We start from the raw sequence: 18,651 nt of genomic DNA on the forward strand, positions 1-18,651 counted from the left end.
AACAAAGGCTGAGGGGCTTACTTTGCAAACTACCTTGCTTGGCTAATCATTTGGACCACCTTCCAAGATGGCGACGGGGATTCCCCCAAGGGCATAAGGCGAGGGTAAGTGGACAAGGGTGTGTATTTTAAGTTGTTTGGACCGTAACCGGGAGTTGCAGCGATGGGACAAGACAATTGGGATATGACAAAAAGGGTGTCAAAAAATAAATGCAATTATTTAAAAAAAAATGTGGATGGGCATCATTTGTATGTATAAAATGTATACAACATTTCAATGAATTTATTAAAAAATGCATCGAGCGCTTATGGGGGGATTCTGGTAAAATGCCGGCAAAGTCTGCAGAATTCCGGTAGACTGAAACGGTTTGAGGTACTTGGGCTGATTCTGGTCAGTCATTCATTTTGATTCCGGGCCGATTCCTCGTTGCTAGCTGGGGAGATACAGGATATTCGTTTAAAGAGTATATTGAGTAGAACGTCATTAAGATACAGGCTAAAATATGTCATATTTTTTTAAGAGAAACGGCGCTGGCAGACAATATTTTGTTTATCCGTCTCTGGACCACACTCCAGTACAGGAGAGTGCGGTAATGCACCATAACGTTGGATGCCAACCACCGATGAACCCCACCGAAGAAGAAGCGGCCATTTTGTTAGACGTTTGAAGGCTAGGGAGATTAGCGGACGCCTTTCGTATTATTTTTTTTACCTTACCCTCACAAATTGGAGGTGTAATTATACTGGTTCTTATAATTTATCAAGTATAATTTATTTTGCGAACAGGGTCGATCTCGTTTTTAAAACAAAGAAGATAGGACAATATTTTGTGTATAATATTCGTGCGAGATCCTGCTAACCATTCATGTTGCAAGCGTGTGCGGTGTTTATTATCCAGGAACACAGGGCCTTTTCAGCTCTCATGGCCACCATCTATCGAATTGTTTAAAACAGCTGTCTGCCCCGTGAACGCACACATTAGCTATACTTTTTGTCTTTCACTGAACTTGTATTACCCAAATTAGATTAGAAACTCATTGGAATATCGCTTTGGCTTTGCTAGCTAATCGACAGAACCCCGCGTGCGCCATTAGCTTTGAACGTGAATTAGCCATTAGCTAGTTTGCTAACTTTACTTCCTAATCTAACTTCGAGACCATGGCAGAGTTGTACATTCGCGTGGCAGAGGATGAAAACGAAGAGCCAATGGAGATCCCATCTGAGGATGATGGGACTGTTTTGCTGTCAACAGTTGCAGCCCAGTTTCCCGGAGCGTGCGGCCTACGTTACAGGAACCCTGTGTCTCAGTGCATGCGAGGCGTCCGTCTAGTTGAGGGTATCTTGCATGCACCTGAGAATGACTGGGGTAGTCTGGTGTACGTCGTCAACTACCCAAAAGGTAAGGTGTGTTTTCGTTTAGAGGCAACGTTTGTAGTTAACGTTAGCTCGCCAAATGAAGTTGCATGGTTGCTGGTACCTGTACTAGCTAGCTAGTTAACGTTACTTGCTAATGTTAGCTAACAACTAGACCAATATGTACTCGTAAGAAGCCTAACTTTACCCCCTTGGTCCACTGACCTTGTTATTTTCAGAGGTAGACTCGATCTGTCAGCCAAATACATCTACACGAGTCGATTCTCAATTGTGATACGGTTCTAGAAATACAAAGCCCTTTACTTTAATTTTACAAATGCAAAATACACACACATAACTGGATTTATCACAATTGCAACCGACAGTATTTTTCAGTGACAACACGTTTATGGCGTCGTTCTTCCTTGACACACAGGTGTTTGGAACATGCTAGGTAGCCAATTGGCACAGGTGGGTCCCACTGTGTTCGGTCTTCCGTAAACACGCGCTGTAATGTGACATGTTGGAACACTTAAATGCTGACTAGACCTCGCGCGCATGTTGATTTGAACCAATTATATTAATTTGGCGCCAGGTCGAAAACCATTAAACATTTATGGCAATTTAGTTTGGTTTTGGTAGCTAATTTGTGCTGGGATAAATATATTGGGTTGTTATTTTGCCTGAAATGCCACAACTGGAACACAGTAAAAAAACAAGACTTCCCTTTTTCAGGACCCTGTCTTTCAAAGAGAATTTGTAAAAATCCAAATAACTTCACAGATCTTCATTGTAAAGGGTTTAAAAACTGTTTCCCATGCTTGTTCAATGAACCATAAACAATTAATGAACATGCACCTGTGGAACAGTCGTTAAGACAGAAACAGCTTACAGACAGGCAATTAAGGTCACAGTTATGAAAACTTAGGACACTAAAGAGGCCTTTCTACTGACTCTGGAAACCACCAAAAGAAAGATGCCCAGAGTCCCAGCTCATCTGCCTGAACGTGCCTTAGGTATGCTGCAAGGAGGCATGAGGACTGCAGATGTGTCCAGGGCAATACATTGCAATGTCTGTACTGTGAGACGCCTAAGACAGCGCTACAGGGAGACAGGATGGACAGCTGATAGTCCTCACAGTGGCAGACCATGTGTAACAACACCTGCACAGAATCGGTACATCCAAACATCACACCTGCGGGACAGGTACAGGATGGCAACAACAATTGCCCGAGTTACACCAGGAACGCACAATCCCTCCCATCAGTGCTCAGACTGTCCGCAATAGGCTAAGAGAGGCTGGACTAAGGGCTTGTAAGGCAGGTCCTCACCAGACATCACCGGCAACAATGTCGCCTATGAGCACAAACCCACCGTCGCTGGACCAGACAGGACTGGCAAAAAGTGCTCTTCATTGACGAGTCGCGGTTTTATTTCACCAGGGGTGATGGTTGGATTCGCGTTTATCATCGATGGAATGAGCGTTACACCGAGGCCTGTACTCTGGAGCGGGATCGATTTAGTGGAGGGTCCTTCATGGTCTGGGGCGGTGTGTCACAGCATCATCTTACTGGGCTTGTTGTCATTGCAGGCAATGTCAACGCTGTGCGTTACAGGAAAGACATCCTCCTCCCTCATGTGGTACCCTTCCTGCAGGCTCATCCTGACATGACCCTTCAGTATCACAAAGCCACCACCTTTGTTCAGGGACACATTATTCAATTTATGTTAGTCACATGTCTGTGGAACTTGTTCAGTTTGTCTCAGATGTGGAATGTTATGTTTATAAAAATATTTACACACGTTAAGTTTGCTGGAAATAAATGTAGTTGACGGTGAGAGGACGTTTATTTTTTTGGTGAGTTTATGTAAATGTATTTTGCGACGTGTCTGGTATGGTCAACATGTAACGCTAACCCTATAAAGGAGTATAAATTTAACGTTTTGAAAATAATTTCTGTAACTTCTGTAATAATGAAAGATAATGTCCTTAAGGCCTGATTGGTGGAGTGCTGCCTAGATGGTTGTACTTCTGAAAGGTTATTTTATCTCCACAATGAACTCCGGAGCTCTGTCAGAGTGACCGTTGGGTTCTTGGTCAGTTCCCTGATTGCTCAGTTTGGCCGGGCGGCCAGCTCTAGGAAGAGTCTTTGTGATTCCAAACCTCTTCATTTAGGAATGTTGGAGGCCACTGTGTTCTTGGTGTCCTTCAATGCTGCAGCAAGTTGTAGAAACATATCAAGGATTATCAATGGAAACAGGATGCACCTGAGCTCAATTCCAAGTCTTATAGCAAAGGGTCTGAATACTTATGTAAATTTCGAAACCATTTTTTGCTTTGTCATTATGGAATAAAGTGTGTAGATTTGTATTTATCAATTTTAGAACAAGGCTGTAACATGAAAAAGTCAAGGGATCTGAATGCTTTCAGAATGCGCACTGTACATCTGAAATCTGTCTCATTGTTCTTTCTGTGACAGGTCTGCGGCCTACGGTACAGTAACCCTGTGTCTCAGTGCATGCGTCAGATCTTTGCTTGCGCTAGGTGAAGTCTGTTTTTTGGGGGAGCAACGTGCACCTTCTAGTAACATGTTACCAATGCAAACTTCCAAATAGCAATATTTAGTCTTGCCTTTTTATTTGGTGTGAAAGCAAAATAAGTCTGGTCTCGTCTTCCCTTGCTACCAAGTTGGCTAAACACTGCACGCTAGCTAGTCTATTAGCTTCCCATATTACCATGTGAAATAATCTGATTGATAATTAAATAATATGCCTGACAAATGTTTATAATTGCCTGTGTCACTGTTATCCTTTTCGCATATCAGATAGTGTAAATTTTTAGCCACGGAGGCGAAAAAAGCTTAACAATTTCAGTCACAGTTCATATAAGGAAGTTAGTCAATTGAAGTAAATGAATTAGTCCCTAATCTATAGATTTCACTTGACTGGGATTACACACATAGATCTGTTGGTCACAGATACCTTAAAAAAATGTAGAGGCGTGGATCAGAAAACCTGTCAGTATCTGGTGTGAACACCATTTTCCTCATGCAACGCGACAAATCTCCTTCGCATAGAGTTGATCAGACTGTTGATTGTGGAATGTTGTCCCACTCCTTCAATGGCTATGCAAAATTTTGGGATATTTGCGGGAATTGGAACACGCTGTCATATGCATCGATCCAGAGCATCCCAAACATGCTCAATGGGTGACATGTCTGGGGAGTATGCAGGCCATGGAAGAACTAGGATATTTTCAGCTTCCAGAAATTGTGTTCAGATCCTTGTGAAATGGGGCTGTGCATTATCATGCTGAGACATGAGGTGATAGTGGCGGCTGAATGACACGACAATGGGCCTCAGGATCCCGTCACGGTATCTCTGTGCATTTAAATTGCCATCAATAAAATGCAATTGTGTGTTTAGCTTATGCCTGCCCATACCATAATCCCACTGCCACCGTGGGACACTCTTTTCACAACATTGAAGTCAGCAAACTGCTCATCCACACAATGCCATACATGTCTGCGGTTGTGAGGCCGGTTAGAATTTGGCAGTATGTCCATCAAATTACATTGGAGGCGGCTTATGGTAGAGAAATTAACATAAAATTCTCTGGCAGAAGCTCTGGTGGACATTCCTGCAGTCAGCATGCCAATTGCACGCTCCTTCAACATTTTGGACATATGTGGCATTGTGTTGTGGATAAAATTATAATTTTAGAATGGCCTTTTATTGTCCCCAGCACAAAATGCACCTGTGTAATGATCATGCTGTTTTAATCTGCTTCTTGGCAAAGAAGAAATGCTCACTTACAGGGATGTAAACACATTTGTGCACACAATTTGAGAGTTAAGCTTTTTGTGCATAAAAACATCCCAGAAATATTCTTTATTTCAGCTCATTAAACGTGGGACCAACACTTTACATGTTGCATTTATATTTATTTTCAGTGTATTAGAGTGTTTGGTGTCAGAATGGATCTATGGTCATGCTGTTATACATTGTATTCCATGTTACAGAGAAGGGCTGGGTGGTATATCGTATTTTACGATATACCAGTATTGATGCATGGGTTGTGTTTTTACTTTACCTTCTATAACTGTATTTAAATGTGATACGTCGTTTGTAAGGTCCAGTTTTATAGTTTACTTTGCAACTTGAGTCATCTCTCCGCTCCATGTCGCTTTCCACACAGACCTAGCCCCACCCCTTGTATCTTAAGGGGCACGTTTGTTGTTCCTCTACCATGAGAAAATCACGTTTAGTCTGCATGGTCAATGCAGCAGTGTTGATTACACCGATGATGTTTTCACTTCGATTCTTAATATATATCCACTAGCATTCTATAATTACACTTAGTGTTTCTTACATCAGCAAACAGCTCGTTTGTATTTTCTTAGCAAGTTGTGCTTAAATCTTGTTAGCCGCTAATCCCTAATGCTAATTGCTAGCTAGCTAATAAAAGTATTAAGTCAGAGTAAACTTAACCTCTCTGCGCACAGATCCCTTTAGCGGGATCATTTTCCTAAACAACCGCTGAATTGCAGTGCGCCAAATTCAAAAATATTACTAAAAATATTTATAATCATGGAATCACAAGTGAAATATACCAAAACACAGCGTAGCTTGTTGTTAATCCACCTATCGTGTCAGATTTTGAAAATATGCTTTACAGCGAAAGCAATCCAAGCGTTTGTAGAAACATGTCAAATGTTTTTTATAATCAATCCTCGGGTTGTTTTTAACATACATAATCGATAATATTTCAACCGGGCGGTAACCTATTCAATAAAAGAGAGAAAGAAAATGTCGAGCTACCCCTCTCGCAGGAATCAAAGGACACCTGACTAGTTTTGAAAAATCTCGCTCATTTTTCAAAATAAAAGCCTGAAACTATGTCTAAAGCCTGGTCACAGCCTGAGGAAGCCATTGGAAAAGGAATCTGGTTGATACCCCTTTTAAATGGAAGAGGGGCAGGCAATGAAACAGGGATAATATTTTTTTTTTTTTAAACGTCCGGGTTAGATTTCCTCAGGTTTCCGCCTGCAAAATCAGTTTTGTTATACTCACAGACAATATTTTGACAGTTTTGGAAACTTTGGGGTGTTTTCTATCCTAATCTGTAAATTATATGCATATTCTACGATCTGGGCCTGAGAAATAGTCCGTTTACCTTGGGAATGTTATTAAAAAATAATAATCTGGCCCCTAGCGTCAAGAAGTGAACCTCTGGGACATGTGGGACGTAAGCATCCCACATGGCCAACATCCAGTGAAAATGCCAAATTCAAATAAATGACTATAAAAATGAAACTTTCATGAAATCACACATGCAATACACCAAATTAAAGCTACACTTGTTGTGAATCCAGCCAACGTGTCAGATTTCAAAAAGGCTTTACGACGAAAGCACCCCAAACTATTATGTTAGGTCAGTACATAGTCACAGAAAAACGGACATTTTTCCAGCCAAAGAGAGGAGTCACAAAACACAGAAATAGAGAGAAAATGAATCACTAACCTTTGATCTTCATCAGATGACACTCAGGACTTCATGTTACACAATACATGTATGTTTTGTTTGATAAAGTTCATATTTATATCCAAAAATCTGTTTACATTGGCGCGTTATGTTCAGTAATGTTTTGCTTCCAAAACATCCGGTGATTTTGCAGAGAGCCACATCAATTTACAGAAATAGTCATCATAAATGTTGATGAAAATACAAGTGTTATGCATGGAACTTTAGATAAACTTCTCCTTAATTAGCTATACAGCCTGAAGACCATTGGTGGTGTAGACCTAAATCAGAATGTTTGTGCAACAATATCTTCTAAATCAGAGGAATACGCAAAGCAAGAATGTTAGCTGCATGAAGTATCTAAGATCGCAATTGCAATATTTGGTCAAAATAAGCCCTAGATTGTTTGCCCGTAACATGCAACCCTACGTGGCAGTGTGGAAATGATTTCGAATGAGTGCAGGAAATTCAGAAATTTGAGAAAATCAAGTTGAATTGAACAGTATGGAGTAATCAGAATGGCGAAAGACCCATTGAAATTAATGTGTTGCTACCCTATGCTCACGCACTAAAGCTCATAAAGCACATTTTGAACTTTTATTGAAAAGCATAAAATACCGTCATACCGTCCAATTTAGATACATTATATATTTTGTTGATATTCCCCCCCGCCCTATTGTAGAGCAGCTTTACAGGAACACAGAACATTTCATTTCACGAGGATAGGACTTACCATTGCTGAGATCTTATTTTCAAGTGATCGGAAAAGGTAAAAAATGTAACAGACAGGTCAATGATATCCCTTGTCAAAAAGGCGCCTAATCACCTGTCTGGATTCGTAATTGCAGCACGTTTTGTCCACTTAAATTGGTGGTTATATTTTTATGCCATTTTCAGGGATGATGTAGAACACAGATTCAAATAAAAGTAAAATGTTGGAAATTCATATGCAATATTATACAAATTAGGCAGTTAATATGCAAATGAGGCAGTACGGAATACTTAATCACATTCATTTAAGACCAATTTAAGGTAGAATGGTTATATTATTAACATCTTTATTCAAAACTGAGTAACAATTCATGAAATTGGTAAACTTTTTATCATACTTAATGCAAATTTGATGCATAATATTTTAATTAGTCTGTATGGAATAAAATATATATAGAGCATGTTAAACCCGTTTTTAATTGAAGGTGGTCACATTGTTAACATATGGATGTTTTATGTAGAACTGTTGCTGTCTGTGGTTCTGTAACAGCGTGATCTTCAGTCTGTCATTGAATTGGCAGCTTACCCTATATTGCAATGTGCATAATAGCAAAGTTATTAATATCAAACAAATCAGGTAAATACGTAATTTTTCTCTCACAGTATTCAGACCCATCTACTTCCACATTTTGTGACAGCCTTATTCTAAAATTGATTAAGTTGGGTTTTTTTGCTCATCAATCTACACACAATACCCCTTAATGACAAAGCAAAAACCGTTTTTTAGCAATAAAATGCTAATTCATTACTTAAATATCATACAATGTGATTTTCAGGATTTTTGTTTTTGATTCCGTCTCTCACAGTTGAAGTGTACCTATGATAAAAAATTACAGACCTCTACATGCTTTGTAAGTAGGAAAGACTGCCGATTTTGCAGGTTATCAAATACTTGTTCTCCCTACTGTATATAGATATCTCACACCCACACAGAACTAAGACAGATCCTGCTGATTTAGACTTTTTGAGTGTTTGTTTAATAGCCTACTCATTACTTGAGCACCAATCCTCACGCAACCGCAAAATGTTGGATAGAGCAGTTTCACAAATTCGTCTGTTTTTAATTTAATGTTATGCTGTAATAAAAGCTCTGGTATTGCTTATTTAGTCTTAACACTTCCAAACGGGCAGAATTTGTTGTTGTAATGTAAACAAACCTTTTTGCCACACATACACACGGCTCTCGCTCCTTACCCTCCTTTTACTTGGTCTCCTTATTATTACAATTATTAATATGATCATTATAATAAGTAGGCGTTTGTATATGATCCACCTCTACGCAGACGACACCATTCTGAATAACACAGTGTCCAAAGAAGGGCCAGATGTAACTAACCTCCAAACGAGCTTCAATGCCATACAACACTCCTTCCGTGACCTCCAACTGCTCTTAAATGCTAGTAAAACCAAATGCATGCTTTTCAACCGTTCGCTACCCGCACCCACCCGCCCGACTAGCATCACTACCCTGGATGGCTCTGACCTAGAATATGTGGACAACTACAAATACCCAGGTGTCTGGCTAGACTGTAAACTCCTTCCAGACTCATATTTAACATCTCCAATCTAGAATCGGCTTTCTATTTCGCAACAAAGCCTCCTTCACTCACGCCGCCAAACTTACCGTTATTTTTACCAAAGCCCCTTATACCACCCACCACTGTGACCTGTATGCTCTAGTCAGCTGGCCCTCGCTACATATTCGTCGCCAGACCCACTGGCTCCAGGTCATCTATAAGTCTGCTAGGTAAAGCTCCGCCTTATCTTAGCTCACTGGTCACCATAACAACACCCACCCGTAGCACGCGCCCCAGCAGGTATATCTCACTGGTCACCCCCAAAGCCAACACCTTCTTTGGCTGCCTTTCCTTCCAGTTCTCTGTTGCCAGTGACTGGAACGAATTGCAAAAAACGCTGAAGCTGGAGACTTATATTTCCCTCACTAACTTTAAATATCAGCTATCTGACCAGCTAACCGATCGCTGCAGCTGTACATAGTCCATCTGTAAATAGCCCATCCAATCTACCTACCGCATTCCCATATTGTTTTTATTTACTTTTCTGCTCTTTTGCACACCAGTATCTCTACTTGCACATCATCATCTGCTCATTTATCACTCCAGTGTTGATCTGCTAAATAGTAATTATTTATTTATTGCCTACCTCTTCACGCCATTTGCACACACGGGGACGGGGATATAGACTTTATTTTTTTCTATTTTGTTATTGACTTTACTCTTGTTTATTCCATGTGTAACTCTGTGTTGTTTGTGTCGCACTGCTTTGCTTTATCTTGGCCAGGTCGCAGTTGTAAATAAGAACTTGTTCTCAACCAGCTTACCTGGTGAAATAAAAAATAAATAGTAGTAGCCTTGTATAACCACCAGCTGTAGGCCTAAGAGCGCAGCCTGTTTAGTCTTAATACTGTAACTTACTAAAGCCTGTGTCAATCATTCTTTCATTCATGTCATCACACAGCATACGAGTCATTCATGCTTTGAAATGCAATCAAGCATTTCAGTTTTAAAACAAAATAACACAGGGAGCTTTTAATAAATAAATCTGTTTTTGGTCTTTGCTGTCAAAGGCTCTATACTTTTTTTTTTACTGTTAAAACACTCTTACAGTACCAGTCAAAAGTTTGGACACACCTACTCATTCCAGGGTTTTTCTTTATTTATACTATTTTCTACATTGTAGAATAATTGTGAAGACTTCAAAACTATGAACTAACACGTATGGATTCATGTAGTAACCAAAAAAGTGTTAAACAAATTAGATTCTTCAAAGTAACCACCGTTTGCCTTCTCTCAACCAGCTTCATGAGGTAGTCACTGGAATGCATTTCAATTAATAGCTGTGTCTTGTTAAACGTTAATTTGTGGAATTTCTTTCCTTAATGCGTTTGAGACAATCAGTTGTGTTGTGACAAGGTAGACCAGGTTCATATTTTGGCAAGAACAGCTCAAATAAGCTAAGAGAAACGATAGTCCATCACTTTAAGACATTAAGTCAATCCGGAAAATGTGCAATTGAAAAAACATAGTGCTATGATAAAACTGTCTCTCATGAGGAAAGGAAGACCCAGAGTTACCTGTGTTGCAGAGGATACGTTCATTAGAGTTATCTAAACCTCAGATTGCAGCCCAAATAAATGCTTCAGAATTCAAGTAACAGACAAATCTCAACATCAACTGTTCAGAGGAGACTGTGGGAATCAGGCCGTCGTGGTCGAATTGCTGGAAAGAAAGCACTACTAAAGGACAGCAATAAGAAGAAGAGACTTGCTTGGGCCAAGAAACACGAGCAATGGACATTAGACCGGTGGAAATCTGCCCTTTGGTCTGATGAGTCCAAATTTGAGATTTTTGGTTCTAACCGCCATGTCATTGTGAGACGCCGAGTAGGTGAACGGATGATCTCCGCATGTGGTTCCCTCCGTGAAGCATGAGGAGGAGGTGTGGGGGTGCATTGCTTGTGACACTGATTTATTTAGAATTCAAGGAGCACTTAACCAGCATGGCTACCACAGCATTCTGCAGCGATAATCCATCCCATCTGGTTTGGGCTTAGTCCCATTATCATTTATTTTTCAACAGGATAATGACCGAAAACACTTCCAGGCTGTTTAAGGGCTATTTGACCAAGAAGGAGAGCAATGCACCTGAGCAACATTTGCCCGTTTCAAGTATTATTTTTACGTCCTCCACATTATGCTGTCATGTGTTCGGAGTTTGTTATAACATGTTTTGATGTGATTCTGATAGGCTATAGGTCAGGCCTTATTGGTCACATGCAGTGTTTACATGTAAAGAGAGCAATGTTTGAGGGAGTAGTGAATGTTTTTCCTAAACAAATTAAGGATTTCATTAACAGAACTTTTCAGTCAGATAAACAAGTAAGAAATTAATTGGCTCCAATTGTTGCATTTTATAGATAGCTGTGGGTGTATCATACAATGTGTCTATATAGGAGACCCGTTCATAACTAGAGTACAGAGGCCTGCTCACCGTCCCGGGATAGATGGAGTTTATCTGTGCAAAAGCCCACCATTCGATCCCATGAAATTGCCAATATAGCACACTGAACATCCCCTTTGACGTTTCATGCTTGGGAATCGTGAGACCGAACAATATGTCCTCGTGAATAGCATCCCCTGACATGTAGCGAACAATAGTCAATGCTTCTCGGCCCGCACAGCTAACGTCCATTTGGAGAGCATAAGGTGGCGAGTTTGAGTCGTCCAGTCAGTTTCCTCTTGATTGCTAACTACATCATCAATTCTTAGTTTCAGTGTTATCTGACAAAGGTATTGATGTGAGTTTCTGTGCCTCTGCCCCCTCCACACATTGTTTTCACCATATCAATTGCAGCCTGTAATATCAAAGTCTCTGGAATAGTGTGTGGTTTCATAGCGTCGCTGGCCTAACCATTCACCGTGGTGCAACGGTCAAGTGCGGCCTTTCCCACGCTCTTAAGGGTGCTCTCTGGTTGAATTGTAGGGCGCTCTCTGGTTGATTTGTAGGGCGCTCTGGTTGAATTGTAACTTTTTTAAATTGGAATAATTTGCATTTCGATTTTAAGGTTAACCACGTTACAAACATTTTCTGAGACAAAGACGTCATTAAATGTATTTTATTTTTTATCCTGGGATTTGGACATTTTCCCGCAACCCCATTTTCATATGCCGCTATATTCATATCGATCTTACTCTGGTAGGAGGAATATCTTCCGCCAAAAGCAAATATGAAGACGCATATTTCCCGGTTTTCACAAAAAAGGCTGTCCCACGGAGTTAAATGCTCTGAGCACGGCACTTGCTTTACATTTTGGCTCATATCGCGTATATTTCATAACTTACGGTATTGTGATTTTTAGACATGGAAAATCGATTTGTTTACTGCAGATTTTTGTAGATTTCTCATATAGTGTCCATTCTGTTGCATCACCTACCACCCTACAAATAGCCTAGAATAACATTATCACTTCTAAACAAAATACCTTTTTGGGGATACTAATACGTAGGGTGTCAACCTACTCTGCCCACAGTGGGTGAAAACGTGCTTTGGTGATGACATTTCACTTATGTTATAAAGTACATTTTACTAAGAAAAATGTGATTCTTAATGTTCTGAATCGTTCAGTTGGATCTTTCTCTAACATATCAAAAAGTTGGATTTCATAACCTAATGCATCTGATAATAAGCACCAAGCTCTCTTGACAGCGGTGCTGCTTTCTCGCACTTTTGAGGATTTGACATGTTATGGTGGTCATCAGCAAAGTTGTTAAAGTGGGTCTCAAAAAGCTACATTCACATGACACGAGCGGAGTTAAATGTAAAAGGCTTTGAAAATTAAAAGCTTGCCGTGTGCTCTGTTGACATTTCAGAGATATGCTTGTTTATGTGAGATCTTCTAAAAAATAATAGGAATTTCGCATTATATGAAGTGTACTAAAATATGAATGTCTATCTTAACTCTGTTTTATGACCTCGAAGGAGGATGAGTTCAACTGTGATTCTGTAAGTTTTGCCTTAATTCTCGCACAGCTTCCAGCCTAGCTGACGCAATGCTATTTTCCTGATTTTTCTTTTTTTGGCCTCCCATTGATTTAGTCACCCTAATTGTGGCCATCCTACACGGGTAAAAATTAGATTTGGACCACTGGTTTTCTTGGAGTATCTAAGCAATTATTTTTAAAATTACCTATCGGTCAAAATGTTTTTGGGGCCTCCCGAGTGGCGCAGCGGTTTAAGGCGGAGCTTGAGGCGTCGATATAGACCCGGATTCAATCCCATGAGGCAGCGCACAATTGGCCCAGCTTCGTCCGGGTTAGGGGAGGGTTTGGTCAGCCAGGATTTCCTTGTCCCATCGCCCTCGAACGGCTCCTTGTGGCGGGCTTGGGCGCCTGCAAGCTGACTCAGGTCACCAACGGCTGGCTTCCGCGTTAAGCAAGCAGTGCAGCTTGGCAGAGTTGTTTCGGAGGACGCGTGGTTCTCGACCTTCGCCTCTCCTGAGTCCGTACGGGAGTTGCAGCGATGGGACATGACTGTAACTACCTTTTTGGATATCACGAAATTGGGGAGATAAAGGGTAAAGACACCCAAAAATAAGGCTACAATGTTTGGTTTGTTTGAACAGTCACTGCGATTTTATATATTATAGCAATGCCAAATAGGGTGCTTATTTAATGCCAAGCTAAACCGAGACAGCAATCTTGAAGTCGAAGTGATTTTGAAGTTGATTAGCTTCCCACATCGCCATTTGAAATATTCAGATTTATAATTAAATAATATGCCCTGGCAAATATTCATATACTTGCCGGTGTAACCTATAACATTATCCCAATTTGATAAGCTGCTTCAATATATTCTCCCCCCCTTATCAGCTAAAATAGAATATTGTCATGTTTTTGTTGCAGAGAAAAAGCAGCTCGCAGCTGTTTTTACCAATAGCCTGGAATCTATAGTTATTACTTTTGGGGGGATTCTGAAAAGGCTACAATGTTTGGGTTATTGTTTGAACAGTCACTGAGATTAAATGTATTTATTAACGCAAAATAGGTTACTTTGATGCATAGCCTTTAGGTCAGAGCAAGGAACCAAGTGAGCTTCATTGCCTACACAATACTGCCATGGCTACACAAGGAATGATATGCTGCGTTACAATTTTCATGTGATATGGGAGTATGTAGAATGTCGGAGCGCGCTACAGCGACATCGCTACGCGATATGCGTAGCTCCGTAGGGTCTGTCTCCATAGGGTATTCTAGCTAGATCTACCTAACATTTATATTTCTTAGCTAGTTAGTTTGTTTAGGCCAATGACCACGTATGTTAACATTGTTCATCCTCCTGATTCTGTCTTATCACTGTATCATAATGTCATACAACATTTTGCATTCCTGTGTCAGATAACAAAAGGAAAATGGATGAAATGGATGCTGCCTCTGCGGTTAAAATGAAGAGGAGTATCGAGAAAACATCAGACCTCATTATCCTTGGTTTGCCTTGGAAAACATCTGAGCAAGATTTGAAAGACTACTTCGCCACTTTTGGAGAAGTCATCATGGTGCAGGTAACCCAACCTAATCAACATTTTGTTTAATGGTTGATGTACTTCATGGAGGTAGCATGCATGTCAGTAATCATACCTCTCTCTCGCTCTCTCTGTCTGTCTCTGCGCGCAGGTCAAAAGAGATGTTAAGACTGGGAACTCAAAGGGTTTTGGCTTTGTTCGGTTCACTGAGTACGAGACTCAATCCAAAGTGATTTCTCAGCGACACATGATTGACGGAAGATGGTGTGACTGCAAACTACCCAACTCTAAGGTATTTTATCAATGTTTAAGGAGTATCTGCTTATTTTAATCCTTTCCTCTAAAGTCTCAATTGTGTTCTATTCCCAGTTCAGGTAAAATATTTAAGTGCTTTCACTCTTTTATTGTCATGATAGGCAGGTCCCGATGAGCCCATGCGCAGCCGTAAAATCTTTGTTGGCCGCTGCACAGAGGACATAACCACTGATGAGCTCCGGCAGTTCTTCATGCAGTATGGCGAGGTCACCGATGTCTTCATTCCCAAACCCTTCCGGGCTTTCGCCTTTGTCACTTTTGCAGACGACCAGGTATGTTTTCCAATGGCCGTTGCTCAACCTGTGGTGCGCAGATTATATTCTGGTTTGCTTGTTGAATCATCTCCTACACCCGCCCCCCTCTCTGTCTAGGTTGCCTCAGCTCTGTGCGGAGAGGACCTGATCATCAAGGGTGTCAGCGTGCACATCTCCAACGCTGAGCCTAAGCACAATAATAGTAGGCAAATGATGGATCGTGGGGCTGGTGCGTTCGGGGGCCAGGGCTATGGCGGTGGTCGTGGAGGGCTAGGGAGCAGTGGCAGTAGCGGGGTGAATTTCGGGGGGCTTAGCCTTAACCCAGCAATGATGGCCGCCGCTCTGCAGAGCAGCTGGGGCATGATGGGTATGCTTGCTAACCAGCAGGGTCAGACCAATTCGGCAGGCACCGCTGCCGCCGGGCAGACCAGTGCCACCCGAGATCAGAGCCAGGCCTATAGTTCTAATAGCACCAGTTACAGCAGCCCCAACTCAGCTAGCCTAGGGTGGGCTGCAGGCACCAACTCTGCCTCCAGCAGTGGGTTCAGCTCCGGATTTGGCACCTCTATGGAGTCAAAATCATCAGGTTGGGGAATGTAGAAAACTTTGATTTAAAGTTTCTAGATTAATCTGGTAAGTATTTTGAGGGGTAAGAAAGAGTTAGTCATATCTTATGTCCCTGCTATTTAAAACTATATTGCCTTTCATTTTGTTAAAGAAGACATTTGAGTATTCATATGTTTGTGTGTGTGACTAATTCTGTAGGAAATGAGTGCACAGAGTGGTTGAAGTGTATAGTTCTTTAGGGGTAAACTGCTACACTACATGTCGTTTTTTTTTTCTTGAGAAAGTTATTTAGTTTAAGACGTGAAATGATGACTCTGCATGCTAAGTAGATATTTCTGAGATGCACGAGTATCACGAAAGCCCCCCTAAACCACCTGTATATGGTCTTGAATTGGGCTTGAGGTTTAATCTCTGTATGCAGTTGATTGTTTTTTTTGTTTGCTGTTTTATGGAAACGCCTTCATGAAAATCTCTTCAACAGTTAACTCTTTCTTTATCTCTCGAATTTCCTGGAAAGAAGCCCCTCATTGGCAGCAATGTTCGACCAAACTCCGTATCAGTACCCCTCGTCCCATGTGTAAATGCTTTGCCATCAAAAGACACAGCTTCACTCTGCATATACTGTGTTAGACGGTGGGTGTTGTGTTTATCTCCCCTTTTCATGGATCAAAACATCTTGTCTGCTTTATCACTTGTGAACAAAGCGATCGGTAGTGGCCAAAGAGTGAGAGACTGAGTGTGGGAAAAGCAGTATGAAAAGGACTGGTTGTGCGATGCTGAAGAGACAGATGTCTGCGAGAGTTGAGAAGAACCTGTGGCTTTGTGCGAGTGTGTTCCATATGACCATCGAAAGGACATTCATCGTATCTTGAGATCCCTATGGTCTCCTTTCTCTATTTCTATCAATCTTAAACACAATGGAATGTTTAGAGCAATGAATATTTGTACCCTTTCTTGCTGTCTGATTTGATGTGAATGGTGTGTGTGCTTCATTTTCTTCTTGTTCCTACCCCTTTCCGTGTGAAAATGTGACCTGCTGTTGGTGATTGTCTGTGTTGAGAGCACTGGGGGAGCTTGGAGGATTGTGTGACGGTGCATGTGATCTCAGTGTGTCTTAAGAGGGTGAAGTGGCAAGCGTTTGACGAGCTATTGACATTTTGTGTTATAGTGTTTTTGAATGCATTTTATATGTTTTGTGAATCAAAGGGAATTCTCAAATAAAACAAAATTTGACTAGGTATGTTGCCTACCTGACAGTAATTTGGTATAAACATTTTGGACTGTTAACATTAATTGAACTGCGAACACTTTAATTCGCATGTATAGGGACCTTGGACACTGCCGGCTCAGGTTTCCATCAGAACCCCAGAGTGAAGTCAATTTTCGGGAAGCTGAAGACTGGAGTTTGATGCACTGTTGGTTGGGGGCAGGCAACAAGCCAACAGTGGAGATGCTGCAGAATGCCTTTTATGTTTGAAAAGGGGCTTATTCACCTCACTAACAAGACCCCTTGGACCACCCCATTGAAATTTAAAACTGACCGTTCTCAATTGGGCAGAGGTTTTCGGTTTATACCTTCAAATTAGTCAATCTTAAAAGCAGTGCTAAAATGTAATCTATTTAACTAATCGCCTGCAATTAAGTGACGATCATGTTTTTGTTTTATTTCGTTCCGTTTTTTGAAGACATGACCTGATAAATCTTTTTAGAATAATTTTTATTTATTTTGCATTTGACATTAATTTGGTCAAGTTATGCTTTGTCTCAATACAGCCATTGGTTATTGTAAATGGAAGTGCAAAGATTTAAGTAAAGGCTTTTATTTCAAGTATTCCGTAGATTTCTTTTTGATTTGCTTTAAAATGTAAAATTTCATTCGGATTGACAGGACATTCCTGAATTATTTTAACGCCGTAAAGGGGAATGACTTGTTTGACTTGAGTCAATTCTACAGGGTTTTGGATAATTTATGATTGAACTCGCCAGCAGGAATCATATCACTTGTGTACTGATATTGAACTCTTTATTTTTAGTTCTCTAAAATGTAAAATAAAGTTTAACATTTTGAATCATTTGTTGTATTTGTCCATTTAGACAAGTTTTAAAAGTTTATCAGCGGCCAGCACCATATTTAGTGTCTGGTCAGAAGTTACTGTTGCCATGTTTACAATTTATTTTGAGTCTGTGGCAACCTTATGGCAATATTAGATCAACATCTTTTATAGATCAACTCCGCAATTTGTTGAATTTAGATTTATGCTCGACTCAATCCGTATCGTGGAAGTTAAGCGCGATTGCAATTTAAAGGCAATGTTCTCGCGTTCGCAGCGACTGCGTTCATGGTAAACACTGCATAAATCGTCTGAATCGGAAATTACTTTTACATGTCAATCGTGCTTGATTCCAGCCCTTAGCCCATTCTCTCCTTTTAGAATGGGAGCAACTTGCTTATTAACCGGCTCACAGCCTCGTACCCAATTAACTTCTTTCATGCAGCCAACATTTTAACCTCCAGGGGGTGCCAAATCATAATAGAAGGCAATACCCTGATAGAATATAAGGCCCTGGGGGCACGACTTCATGTGGCCCCAGAGGATCATTAATTTCATATATTTTAAGAACTCCTTTTGAATATGCATAAATCATATTGAAATATATTTCAAAAGTTGCTAAATATGGTGTATAAATAATTTCAAAAAGCAGTAACTGATAATGGGTTATTACTATAATTGCCCATGGTTGATTCAAGTTGCTGATTTTTTTGGCCGATGTCCACAAAAACCCAATTTGCCAAACTGAGTATCATGCTAACGGCGGTGTTGATTTAATG

General features: G+C 40.6%; 1 protein-coding gene across 2 annotated transcripts; it reads left to right on the forward strand.

Moving 5' to 3' along the window:
- Positions 1–576: 576 nt before the first annotated feature.
- LOC139542039 (TAR DNA-binding protein 43-like) lies at positions 577–17,059 on the forward strand. 2 transcript variants are annotated; one of them, XM_071347016.1, is made up of 6 exons: positions 577–1,398; positions 14,561–14,724; positions 14,837–14,977; positions 15,102–15,272; positions 15,372–15,463; positions 16,315–16,504. In XM_071347016.1, exons 1-6 carry the CDS (start codon positions 1,158–1,160, stop codon positions 16,400–16,402), a joined length of 897 nt encoding a protein of 298 aa, XP_071203117.1. In that variant the 5' UTR covers positions 577–1,157; the 3' UTR covers positions 16,403–16,504. The 2 variants fall into 2 exon arrangements, with proteins under 2 accessions (XP_071203117.1, XP_071203116.1); XM_071347015.1 differs by having other exon boundaries at positions 15,372–17,059.
- The last annotated feature ends 1,592 nt before the right edge of the window (positions 17,060–18,651 follow it).

The sequence above is a fragment of the Salvelinus alpinus genome, chromosome 17 (genome assembly GCF_045679555.1).
Source record: "Salvelinus alpinus chromosome 17, SLU_Salpinus.1, whole genome shotgun sequence".
NCBI lineage: Eukaryota > Metazoa > Chordata > Actinopteri > Salmoniformes > Salmonidae > Salvelinus > Salvelinus alpinus.